This window comes from Egretta garzetta, unplaced genomic scaffold, assembly GCF_000687185.1.
Source record: "Egretta garzetta isolate BGI_Z169 unplaced genomic scaffold, ASM68718v1 scaffold13, whole genome shotgun sequence".
Taxonomy (NCBI): Eukaryota; Metazoa; Chordata; class Aves; order Pelecaniformes; family Ardeidae; genus Egretta; species Egretta garzetta.
In genome coordinates this window covers 1,816,963-1,830,694 of record NW_009259239.1, presented here as the reverse complement: position 1 = coordinate 1,830,694, position 13,732 = coordinate 1,816,963, and the positions used below count along the sequence as shown (strand labels likewise).

Here is a 13,732-nt window from a genome sequence, read left to right as displayed (position 1 = left end):
GTAGCAATAATTTTCATCTACTACCAGCAAAAGGATGGGTTTAAAGCTGTTTTGACAAATATGCTGTTACCAACTCCAACTAAGTTAGCCCCATAAATTCAGACATAAATAGAATTATTGCTCATTCAAAGGCTTTACTTTGGAGATAAATTTAAATACAGGCATTACTAGGCAAGTTTTATCATATAACTGTACAAATGGAGGTTGTATCTAGCCATACTCATATTTGACCAATATATACTGGTTGCAATGTAAAAATAGTCACTAATCCTTTAAAAAAACAAAACAGGAGGCCTCTATGACAATTATTACCTCATGCATGTATGGATCAACAAGGATTTCAAAAGGTCCTATCGCCAAGGAGATGTTAGAAGCTGCAGTTGGAATAGTCAGCATGTAATGAAAAGTCTTCTTTCTCATATCGTGGGTATATACAGTTTCCACCAAATCTCCGTTTGAAACAGCCACCATTGCAGCATCTACAGTATACTCAAGTTTCCAGGTACACAACTCAGAATATGAATCAACACAAGGAAACCAAAATCTAGGGAAGTCAGGATTAGGGGAAAAATGGTTAACAATTATACTTCCTTTTTTCACAGATGATTTTTCTCTCAAGTTCCAAACTATATTCTTAAGTACTTTGTATGTTGACATACTAAATCCTACTATACATTAATTTTATGAAGCACTACAAGTTTCTTTGCCATTACCTCCTGTTGAGCTACAGAGAATAGAAATGCTAATTACTAATAATTAGATTCTATTTCACATCAGCAAGGCCCTTTCAAGCACAAATTAAGTTTCAGAATTCTTCAAAATTACAAGATTTCAAGTAAATTATTTGTATTTACCACACCTTGATATTAAATAAGAAATACAGTCTAATATTCAAAGATAGTTTTCTTACCTTGTAGAATTTTGATAACCACATGAAAAGACATGAGCCCCTCTTTCTGCCATGCTGCCCTCCATGTTGGGTACCACAAAATGAAGGCCTCCTTTTGGCTGGTCCAGAGAAAAGTTTATATGCACCTTCAGGACTTTTAGCTCTGCCATGCCAAGACCAAAATTAGTGTAAATATATACAACTTTGATGAAAGTTATTTCAGAATAATCATTCAGTTTTGGACTCTTGGTCTTTCAAGATTATGTGTTTACTTTATTCTCATGGACCTCCAGATCCACTTACAAAGCACAGCTCAAAAGCTTACAAAACTGAGACCTCTTAAGCTTAACTTACAGGATATGAATTGCTAAGAATCTCTACTAATTAATAAAAACTCCAGTTAGAGTTACACTTCATCTTCCAACTCCCCAATAGTAAAGAATCTTTATACAGTGATTGTACGCTAACCATGATCTCCTTTGTACCTTGCCGAAATAATTTTCTACAAAAACTGCATGTAACAGGCACATTATTAAAAGACATGTTATTGTCATTTGCAGTTTCTTAAAACCTCTTATTATAGTTAAAGCTTTTCCTGTAACTGAAATGTCTTTACTTTGGTTTAGTTTCACAGAAATCTCACCTATGAATAGCCTGGCAAGAAAAGAAATTCAGGCATATGCTGAAATTTATCCAACAAATTCTCACCATATTTTGGCATTCAAACTTTGAAAAGAAAAATTATACCTGTTTGAATATTTTCCCTTCTAGGCTTGCAAGTAACACAACAGAACTTAAGCAACAATTAAAATCAACAAAAGCGTCTTTCCCACTAAGGTGTAGCTGACAACATTGTGTGAGTCAGTTTCATGACACAGTGTTTTTTTCTTGCACAGGTTTCACAAATCCATCAGAAAAATTGATAATACCATATAAGAAAACAAATACAAGAAACTAATAAAATCCATGTAAGAAAATAATCAATGTTGGAGGGTAATTTATTAAAAAAGTTACTTTTTCCAGGATCTAGTATACCAGTTTATAAAGTAGTCTACTTTACACTAATGGATCAGTTTTAAACCAATCATACTTTGAAGTGAATATAGCTTTTTAAATCACATGTATATAGGCATATCCTTGTAAATTCTTTTCTTTGTTGGCTCAAGCAGCTTCAAACAGTTATAATTTAGCACCCAAGATACTCCATTACACCCACATCCTCATGCGTGCTTCTGGGCTTGTGATCACCCCAAGAGTTTGCTCGTAAAGGCTGTTGAGAAACCTCGCAACCACTTCCAAGAAGTGTGTAGGTATTTTTCAGGCCCCCCCTGGAAAGATAACAGGTGAGGAAAAAGGAAACAGTAACCACCATTTCATAACGTAATGCTATGTCTATTTATTTAAATCTACTATCTTCCTATGCAAACTCATAGCTAACAACTCTATGGCATCTTAAATCAAGCTTTCAGTACGGTCTCTTTACTTTACCATCAACATGTTTCCACAGTTCCGAGGGAACCTTAATGCAGAGCTCTCCATTTCCAGCATCTGGGTCCACAGCACTGACTGCGGCAGCGTATGCATTGGAAAAATAGTTGAGATTCCTCCTGTCAGAAATACCCAGTTAATTCTTAAAGTACATGCTGAACTAGAAAACAAAACTTCTGAAGTTATAGGATTTCTACACTGAATTTCATGGTGCATGTTCAACCAAGTAGTTTGTTGTGTTTTTAAAGGAGGAGTAAAGATTAGATTTCAAAAACCAGAACTTAAAACTAGGCTCTTATAGAAGTGATCCATGATCAAAAAGACTTAAGCAATAATAATCCCCTGTAAATTAAATGAGAAATGCTCAGTGCTTTTCACTTCCCAGTAAAAGCAATATTTACGCTTATTGGAATAGCAATTAAAAATTCTTGGTTTGGAAAATTTTGGATTAAATTTGTATGTTTATTCTAAAGATCTGTCTTGAAGATCTGCCTCCTCATACATTGCAGTTTTGCTTTTATGTTGCTTTCCCACAGGTAGTAAGATTTTAGCTTGGCAATGGTATTTTTCCCCCCTCTTAGCTTGATGGATAGGAATAGTTTTATTTTATGCTCCTTTAAATATCACATAAAATACTAGATGCTAGAGTTTTGGCTTTAATACACTAAACCACAGAAATACGTATTGTACTTTTTAATCCCTAGAAACATTTTTTTTTTTTAAAAAACGTTACCATCATTCATCTATTTAGGATGCAGACACAAATTTTTGTAATCAGGTTTGAGCTGTTCAAGCTACTATATAATGGCTGCTAATTGACTGCACATCTCATTCCAAAATAACACCATTACTTCAGTTATGGCTTAGATTAACTGTTTTCTACTGAAATGTGCAGGAACATGCATGTGTCTGCTGTTACAGTGGTTAAGAGGAGGACATTATCATCTTCTTATTTAATGTGATTATGTTCAGATACTGGAGGACTGACCAGTCAAGTTCAAAAATAACCTTGGTCTTGCATCTTTACCTAATAGCTTTTATACTTTTTCAAAATGGATTTTTAAACCCTGTAAAACACGGAAGCAACACCTTTCTTAATTCTAATCCTCTAGTACACAAACTTATTCAAAAGCTTGCACAATTCTACACCTGAAGAGAAAGCGTTTGAATTACTGATCACCTTTTTTTCCAGACTTTTGAGCATTTAGGTGTGTACCACTGATGAATCCAACCACTGTGGGGCAGAGCCGCAATCAATCATAAAGCTATCTGCGGCGTTACTGCACCACAAGGGAGTAAATTAACTTTCGGCTCTGGACTCCACTCTTCCACGGAATCTGAAGTCCACACAAAGCAGACATGATCTCATTTCAGGATTTTACTTTCATCTAACCATTCCCTATTCACCACCCACAGAGAAAACAGCATTCAACCCAAATTGCAGTACCTTACTTGGAAGAATGGAGGGTAATTAACCATGGCCAGGATCATCCTGTAAGTCTAGGTATGTCAAACACCACGCTTATATTCCTAGCCTTCCACATCTAAAAAACTGCTAAAACACTGAAATATATTGAGAACATACTTTCATCCAGTTCTTGATCTTTGGCAATAATAGCGCACAAATTCCCTGGCACCACTACCAAGACTGAGAATGTTGGGAGCAGTAAACTCGTCTACTTTGCTTGGAAGCTTCTGAAAATAGGACGTGAATAGTAAATGGGAGCATATGAGCATAGAAACATCCAAATCCCAGGTTTTAATACATAATCATTTTTTCCTTTTTCATAACTGAAGTGTACCTAAAGATAAGATATAATGCCAACAAGTTTTAAAAGCACAAGGTTGAATTTGTACACTGGAATATACTGTAACTTCAGCTATGGTTCCAGAACAATTCAAACCAACTTAAACTCCAGTTGATATGCTGTCTCCTAGTTTCAGCCACACACTCCTACTCCCTCACTAAGGAGACTACTGTTCCTCTGACCCTGCGGTGATGCAGCTGAAAGTGCCAAATGGAAAAAAAAAAAGTTTTTGTTTTTTTTTTTTTTATGCAGACAGCTTTCAGTTGGTTTAGCTCCCTGATCTGACATATTAAGGGGTCAAAGAAGTGCTACTACTGAGGCATGGGAGACTGTCAACAAGATCATAACCAACCCAACCGATGTTGCTTTAAGCTGTCTTTAAATGGCATCCTAGGAAGGCAAGCAAATACCACTGGAAAAACTCTCTTTAAAAAAAAAGACTGCATGGCTAAAATCTATCTTAGTAATTGAAGAAACGAGCTGCAGAAAACAACAGTAACGTTCTGTTGGATTGTAAAGTCTCGAAGTTTTTCATTTTAATCTAAACTGGTTCTGAAAATTCACAATTATTGATAGAGGATCCCTTTCCAATACATCAGTGAGAATTTGTTCCAAGTTTGAGGATCATGATGAGCTTGTGGTTACATTTTAAACATCAATGGGTTCATAGGCAGGAAAAGGTTATGATTTTATAACAAGAAAGGTAGACTCCACAGGGCTTAACATTTTATGGAAAACAGTCTTTTCTGAAATTTCTATTTTTGTGAAGTGTTCCAATTCAAATGGGTGATTCATTGTAAAAGGAATCCATTAAAGGCTTAGTACCACAGAGTAATTTTTTCATAAGTTGAACTATTCTCAATAAACTGGATATGGCCATTTTAACAAAAACAGAGCACATGCCAAAAGCTAACAGCCCAAGGAACAAAGATAAATTTTCCTAATGCTACATGTAGCTTGACAATGAAAAAGTAATATACATTCATGTTTTTTCCTGGTAGAGATACATTTTATTACCAGAATTAACCCAAAGCACTTAATTACAGCCCAAGCGCGTGCTTGTTGACTGACTAGGAACAAGGAAACCTGTAGAGACTTATTTTTAAAGCTACTCCTTGATTCCAAATACCTCCATGTCAACTTTCAATAGTATCTCTCACTACTAGCTGCAGCGGTGCTACGTAACTGTTACACAGCCCAAACATATAGTCTATAAACCACTTTTCTTCCTACAGTATTTAACATCAACTTGGCAAAATAAGTTTTTTGATCCACATGTAATTAATTACTCTTCATTACCTGTAATTCACTTACTACTCTACTTTGCTTCCCAGCTACAATTAGCACTTGGTTTTGAAGTCCAACCCCAAAATGCATATATTTGTATTTTTACATATATATATAAAATATGTACGCACATAGGTAATTTGTTAATAAGGTATCTTTGGCACACTGAAAAAAGACTAGTTTTCATTCTTGCCCAAGCTTAAGGGCTTTGCCATCTCTTTCTTCAAAAGTTCTCTACACCTCTTGTTTATTTCTAACAAAGTCTATCATGAATTTACAACTAGATAAGCATCATACCAGTGGAAATAAAGGCTATTTATTGCAGCAAAACAACACATGCTCAGTCCACCAGTAATTTTTCTATTTTGTACATAGGCTAAAGGCTTGATCACTGCCTTCTCAGAAGAAAGAATACTGCAAGACATGCCCTGAAGGCTACCATGTTGCTCTCTCTCACAGCTTACTGCTGCTTGGTAAAAACTACAGGCTTCAAGTTTACAAAGAAAAAAAAAAAAAAAAAAAAAAAAAGCTGAACTAGTGAATGAACAGGTATACACTGCCGAAGGTTAAAATGACACTGGATAGAGTACCTATGCACAGGAAAGCATTATGTGCACATTAGCTAGCTATACAAAAACATATCTTCCTTTACACAGAAGCAATAACAAAATGCAATAGCTTCTCAACCCTTCTCAAACATGTGAAGCACCTAACACAAACTTTACTTATCACAGTTCAGACCACTGCATCAAAACTCCAAACTCCAAACTTTTGCTGCGGCTATTTAACAGTTTACAATCTTACCCACAGGATTAAGAAAACAGATCTCCTTTGCCCATTTTAACGGGCTGAGATACAAGCAGATCTCTCAGTAGTCAGAATACACACTGTGGGATTTCTGCACACTATAGCCCAGAGAAAGAAATCTCGCTTCTCTTGTATTGACAGAATTGAAAAAGCAACAATTTACAAGGAAAAGAGGGAAGATGAGGACAGAGGTGGCTGTTAACACTCAACGACAGCTCTAAGACATGACTCAAACAGCCGTTCTCCAACACTATTTGCAGTCTTTGTAAGATTTCAACTCTTCCTTTAAAAGTATGAGCAAAATGGGATTCTCTGCCACCTTGTGTACAGATGGTAAAACTAAGTGAATGGTATTATACCTTACAGCACTGTTCAGATGTTTGCTCAGTCAGGGAGAAATGGCTGTGTTAAACTTAAGTTCATCCATCTATTCTGATAGGAAAAAGCTATGACATCCTGAAGCCTCAAGAGGAAACTACAAGATGGGAGACCGACTAGATAAAACTTTAAAAATTCTTTCAGTTATTACCTGAAATTTTGGTTTGGGACTGACAGATAAACTGGCAATGACACCAAAGCTAAAAATACATTTAAAGCACTAACTAAAGGTTTCTAACATTTCCTACAGAATTAATCAATTTTTAATTACCTTTTTAATGAGGGTTTTTTTTGTAATTCAGCAGAAATGACAATATACAAGACAAAAAAAAAATTGTTTCACCTTCCACCACACTGAAAATGTGAAATGACAGACCACATTTCAATGATTTTTGCACCAACAGATGGTAAAACCCAAAAGTATTACTTGAACTAAAAACAAGTTGAAAGTCCAAATTCAGAACAAAAAGACAGAATAATAATGATAAAAAAGGTAGGAAAGAGTCCATTAAATTAACAACTTTTTCTACATACTTTATGTATTGTTTTAGAAAACAATATTTAAGAAAACCAAAAGCATTATCAAAAGCAAGAAAACATTTGTATATAAAACCTTAAAACTTGGAACTAATTTTTTATTTGCTAAACATTGCAGGACAGAGTAAAGATATTAAAAAAAAAAATTAAATACACAGTTTGCCAAGAAACACCTTAATTTCAATAGACTACTGAAGAAAGCCGTGCAAAAGGTAACTACCCCTGCAACACTAGAAACAAAACCTGATGACTAATCTGTACCCTCTTCAAAATAATTGATATACCTAGTTCAGCTGCAAGGGTACAAAGGACATCATCACTAAACATGCCATAAGAAACAAGAACTCGGAAGAGATGACCAGCAGAGCAAGGACTGATATAAAGACTGCTACAAACCACTGCTGTTTCTAAAAGCAGTTCTTTGTAAAGAAGGGCAGAGGAAAACCACTTGGGAATTTTTTTTTTTTTTAGGTACCAATTCTAGAGTTTTTAGACTTCTAGCATTTCTGTTTCTAATCTCGTCTTAAGAGCAGAGATGCTGTATTTATTCAAGTTAGCTACCGTCATGCTTAATACCCAATTGTGACCAGGTATTTCATGTAATACTTCGTAACCCATTTAGCCTTTGACTTCTGAGATAAAGAAAAGAGGCATACTAGGTTTGTTGTTAAGCATATTTGGTGACCTCTCTCTTTCATAACTATGAATAACACAGGAGTTATGAAATACAAAGTCTTTCTATTAAGTTCAAATAGCAATATGAAAACCTGCAGCAGTGAAAACCACAGGCCACTGTACCCCTGTGTGAGACAGGATTTCTGCATGCGTTTTCCTCAAATTGCGTTCACTGCTCTTAAACAGGATAATACGAAAAAAAGGATGGTGTTCCACTGTAACACTAGGACGCCAAACTAACTCACTCACTTTCTCCACAAAATGATAGTTATCTCTCCTGATCCCTTTCTTAACATAATCAAGCGCTCACTCTAATAATTTTAAGTGCTGCTCCTTTCTCACACCTTCCAGAAGTTATTGAGGATTCATTTATTACAGGATCACAGAATGGTTGAGGTTGGATGGGACCTCTGAAGGTTACATGGTCCAACCCCTCTGCTAAAGCAGGAACACCTACAGTTGGTTGCCCAGGAGCAAGTCCAGGCAGCTTTTGAGTATCTCCAAGGATGGAGATTCCACAACCTCTCTGGGCAAATTGTCCCAGTGCTCAGTCACCCTCACAATAAAAAAAAGTTTCCTGATGTTCAGAAGGAACTTCCTGTGCTTCAGTTTGTGTCCACTGCCTCTGGTCCTGTCAGTGGACACAAGCTAAAATACATGGAACTCCATCTGAATGCAGGAAAATGCTTTTCTGCTGTGAGGGTCATCTGAAGTAATTGCCCAGAGAGATTGCAGTTTCCATCCTTGGCAATACTCAAAAGTTGTCTTGACACAGTCCTGGGCAACTGGCTCTAAGTGGCGCTGCTTGAGCCCCCCTGCTGGACCAGATGACTTCCAATGGTCCTTTCCAACCTGAAGGACTCTGTGATTTCATACCAGCTGCTGTTAAACATACATAGCACTTTCATTAGAAGTTCTTTAACAATTCAGCAAACTGTAAATTCAACCAAGATGCAAAAAGAAGGTGTGAAAACATGAGAGAATATTTAGTTAAAACATTTGCCCATGGAGCTTCCCCTACCAGAAAACAAGTATGAGATATTTACCAAAGTCTCTTTCCATATAATTTCCCGAAAACATGTGGGAAGTGAGATATTTTAAAACTTGCTCTTCTAGTATGAGATGGTGAATAAATTTGAATCTTTTCCTTTCAAATTTGAAAGTGAGTTTAGATAACATTCTAGGACTTATACCCTCATCTATGATGCTAATAAATAATGAAAGTTTGATTCCTTAGAAAAGACCAAAAGGTTTACTTTCTAGCTCTTCAGAACAATTAGAATCACCCCAATGAGGATTCTGAATTTTTGACTTACTGAACAAAAAAATCAAGTCATAAAATGGGCAGGAATTACAGAATTAATAGATTCAAATGGTTCAGTATCAGGACTCAAACAAAATTTCAGAACTCTGATATCCAACTCAGCACCCTATAGAGATGAACATTGTATTTGCAAACTGAATTATTGAAACTCTTGCATAAGTGATGAATAAAGGAATATATAGAGTGTCTGCCATAAACAAACACCTCCAACAAACAAATCCAATGATGTGTAACTTCAGATAAAAAGTAGGACTTGAATCTAAATAACTGCGCAACAGTTTTCTTTAATACTCTAGCTTTCAGACAATAGTCAGTGAAGTTAAGTCAGGCTTAACCTGAAAACTGAGATGAGCTAAGAAACATCTCAAAGGCTCTAGCCATTAAGGTCATGGGCAGACAACCTCTTACAGATCTAGAGGCATCATTTGAGAATGCCACTATTCTCACAAATCTATCAGGACTGTATAAACTCTCTGCAGTTTGCTTCAGAATAAGTCCAGCAAGTTCCTATCTGCCTTCAAGGCGGTATCACCTTTGAAGATGCTTACTAAGCCCTCTCCATCTTTTCAGCCAGCAAACCCATCAGAGCAATCACTGTCCAAGGGGACACAACAAATAGCTGAAGGACAGTAATAAGCATCTTAATTTAGCAGTCCAATAGTTAACCTGATACAGTCACATGATTTGCCTTATTCCTGTTACTTGTTTCAAAGTAGTAACCAATTATATATATAGCCAGCTAGACATATTTAATAAAATCAGAAACAATTCTTACAAAATCTTACTAGGAAAATGGGAAATACTCCCAAGAACTTGAAAAATTCATATGAAATCATATGAATAGTCTTAGGTTTAAAAATAGGAATAAACAAAAATTATCATCCCATCTGACATTACACACCATAAAAATCGGGACAATTTTAACAGGACAAATGATCAGAATACAAGAGTTTTGGTCTACATGATATTATACTGATGCAACTAAACTGATTTAACCAATTATGCTGGAGTAAAAAACAGTCAAAAAAGAAACCATGAAAAACCCCACAAAACCCAAAACTAAGGGCAATCCTATCATGCGGAACTCTCATATGAATGCAGTTGCATCAGTGTAAAACGTTCTCTACAAGAATATAAGCAAAATGCTATTGCCACAATAACATAACCAAATTTTCTTTAAATAAATGAGCATAAAAGTTGGGCATAGATAAACCTGAAGTCCATCAAAGATAAAAACATGTTAGCCAAAAGTATTTTCTTACCAGGGAAAAAACACATGAGAAGGCCAATTTCCTAAAGCACTGAGAACTACTGGCATTCACCACCTTTTTTGCCCATAAAGTACTTTTAAAAAAGTTTCTGATACTTTTACAAAACAATACAAAGAAACACTAGTAGAAGAAATTTTAAAGAATAACACAAGTCATTAATTATTGCCAAAATACTTACCCAAAATTAAGTCACGTACAAAAATTACCTGTTTCTGTCTGAAACTTATATTACCATTACAAAATCACCAGGTAAAACTTGCTGGTACGATAAAATAGGTCATGCTTAACAGCAACAGAAGACACTACATCTGCAGAGTTTTAAACACATCACTTACTGCTTTGACTCATGGTGACAAACCTCCAGCGTTGGATCATTATAGATGAAAGCTGCTTCTAAATCATTGACTCTTACTCTGTAAATCCGGCACTGTTTACTGTTCAGTTTGATTCTATTCAGGTTTGCAACTGTGGGAAATATTGTCAGTTCCACATAACCCTATGAAAACACAAATCAAAACTTTCTGTAAAATCTTTACCAATACACAAAGTAGAGATTATATAAAGAAAATTCTTATTAATTAATGCCTTTCAAAAGAAAATCATAGGTAAAAAAAATGTTATTTTTTTTATTTAAAAAGGAAATTGGTTTGGCTTTTTAGATGTCTAGAATACATTTTCTTTTCTATCTATTAACAGGTGAATTTTCCCAGCTGTTAAACAGAACAAAACAAAAAACTTCAAAATGACTGGCAATCATGCTTGTTTTACTGGAAATGGTCTGCCTCTATTGACCAGATTTCACATTACTAGCATCACTATGTTTTTCATCACTATGTTTTACGTTTTGGTATCTGAGCTTGCGACAATGATTTTTAAAACCTAAGTAGGATCCATTTAGACAGATGCCTAAATTCACAAAAAGCCTCAACGACTTCAGGCCTGAAATCATGACTCTTCGAAGTCCCAGTGAACTCACATTTAAGCTGGAAAACTCTATACCCCTTGTCCCTAACATCAGCTAACACTGTGCTGAAGGTCAACTTTGAATTGCAAATTGCTTTGTAAGGTTATTTACAATGCAGTGACTTTCTTTTAGAAAGCTTTTCCTTACAGAGATTCAAGTGTTCAGAATTAGAAGGTATTTTATTTGATGCATCTCAAGGAACGACAGACTTATGAGAGGCATCAAGATTAGAAAGTAAAAAATACAAAGAAGCTGAAGAACATAATTAGCTTGTGTGTGCAGTTGTTTCCTGTAAAAGCATGAAGAAAACCCAGACTTTTAATTTCTACTTTCACATTTTATTAAAAAATACTTACTACAACAGACTTTCTCTGAAAATTTATGTTGTTGATACAAACTACCTGGTGAGTTGTGCTGGAAAAAAAAATACAAATTTAAAGTAAGTAAGGTTTTCCACAAATGCCAGCATTTAAAATAACATTTTAAGCCAGTTTTAAAAATTAGAGAGCTCATACAAGATGTACGTACATATAGATAGATACTGCATTTAGCATATATTAATATAAGGAGAATTCATCATGTTCTAAATCTTTACATGATCCAAAACAAATAATGAATAGAAGTTGCACACAAGGTCAGGAAAATGCCAATAAAATCAAAGGGTACTACCACACCAGTATGAGTATTACTAGGAACACAGGAAGATAATAACATCGCTTTTGAGTATCACAGAACGGTGTGTAAAAATATAGCATTACTAAAGGCATAGAATTAAATTCTAACACTTCAGTGATGTGCAGCATTAGAAACAACATGCCGCTGTAATATTTGCAATTAGAGATCTGTGGAAAATTTACATGGTGAGCTGATGCTCATACATAATTTATGTAAGCAGGTACTATACATGTAAAAAGATATAGTATGTGCTTTTACAATTAGTATGTCGTAACAACTTATTATTTTAAATAACGGTTATATATCAATCAATATAGGTATTTTAAACAAGTAAAATGCATTTGCCTAAATTTTGAATGAGGTATTAGAACTGGTAAATAAAATTGATTTCAAAAATGGAAGAGAAAATAATTCTTCCAACTTTCTTAAAACTTTAGAAGTTATTTCTGTATTTTTTTCTGTTGTAGGTGGCATCTTCACCACACTTCACAGTAGTGCTATTCATGACTCAAGATCCAACCTTGTAGTAATTCAACTTTTATGCCACATCATACGTTATAGGCGCATACTCATGTACCCTACGCATTAAAAAGTGACTTAGCTTCAGTTGGGCAGGTTCAGTAAAAATTCCTGCAAGAGAATGGTAACATCTATTATCCAATGATGGATTCAAACACCACCTACATATTAAAATGTATATGATAATAAGAGTTATTCTATTTAGAAATACATCTCTCTTACAGATTTATCAAGAAATCAAGGAGGTATAAACAGAAATACATAAAGATCCACTGACATGCACAACCAACTGCTTTACAGCTTGGTTACAATCAAAATAACGAATGTGTAAAAAGCACAATTTGCTTAACAAAGCTGCTTGCCACAAATGCAAGCATTTGTTTATATATAAAAAAGACCTTAAGTCAAAAGAGTTTGACACAGAAGTAAGAACAAAACATGGTAGCGTGCTCTGCAGTGCTGATACCACGTGGAGAGATCTCCAAGGACTGAGGACCACAACGTAAATATCTTTATAAAATGAGACTGCATGGTTGACAGACTCACTGTCTGTGAGTCCGTTTACACACCAAAACATACACCTACAACATCTTCTTACAGCATAAGCAGTAGTTCCAACCTTCTCAGGTAAATAATTACTGATCACCCTGTGGTCTGTTTCAAATGTGCACTGCTCTCAAAGTACAGCAACTTTAAAAAAAATGGATACTTATAATTTATATGGTCTTGGGCTCTCAAATCCTTTGTCTCCTTTCTTCCTATTCATCCTGAACAGCAGCACTGAACACACACTGCTGACCGTCAGACCGGCATCAACATCATCGTCGTTTGACGGGTCGTTCGATTTTTCCCTGTGTCAGGCCGTATTTGATTACTCATCTCCCCAGCGGATCTGCGACTCCCAACAGTCAGGCATCCTCAGCTCGAATAAGCACCATAGTCATAACATAAACAACGTTCAGTCTTTCTATATAACCTTTCCCGAGCGCACGATACCACTTCACAGGCGCTGCGTGCTTCCTTTCCAGAGGAGCCGCGTAAATCAACCGGCTCCACGGGCAGTGGAAGTGGGAGCTACTGAATCGGGAAGGCCGCGGCCGGGGGCGGCTG

At 35.7% G+C, this 13,732-nt stretch overlaps 1 protein-coding gene across 3 annotated transcripts in view; it reads right to left on the bottom strand.

Moving 5' to 3' along the window:
* Positions 1 to 13,726, bottom strand: part of TAF2 (TATA-box binding protein associated factor 2) — a 62,714-nt gene extending 48,988 nt beyond the window's left edge. For 2 of the 3 annotated variants that reach the window (XM_009635982.2, XM_035891593.1), the window contains exons 1-6: positions 13,336 to 13,726; positions 11,785 to 11,839; positions 10,800 to 10,960; positions 2,378 to 2,496; positions 911 to 1,052; positions 313 to 544 (exon numbers count right to left, since the gene is read on the bottom strand). In XM_009635982.2, coding sequence (XP_009634277.1) covers positions 313 to 544; positions 911 to 1,052; positions 2,378 to 2,496; positions 10,800 to 10,960; positions 11,785 to 11,839; positions 13,336 to 13,388 — 762 coding nt within the window. In that variant the 5' untranslated portion in view covers positions 13,389 to 13,726. Of the gene's footprint in view, positions 1 to 312; positions 545 to 910; positions 1,053 to 1,979; positions 2,218 to 2,377; positions 2,497 to 10,799; positions 10,961 to 11,784; positions 11,840 to 13,335 lie in introns of those variants that run through there. The other variant, XM_035891594.1, reaches the window with a different exon arrangement.
* Between the last annotated feature and the right edge of the window lie 6 nt (positions 13,727 to 13,732).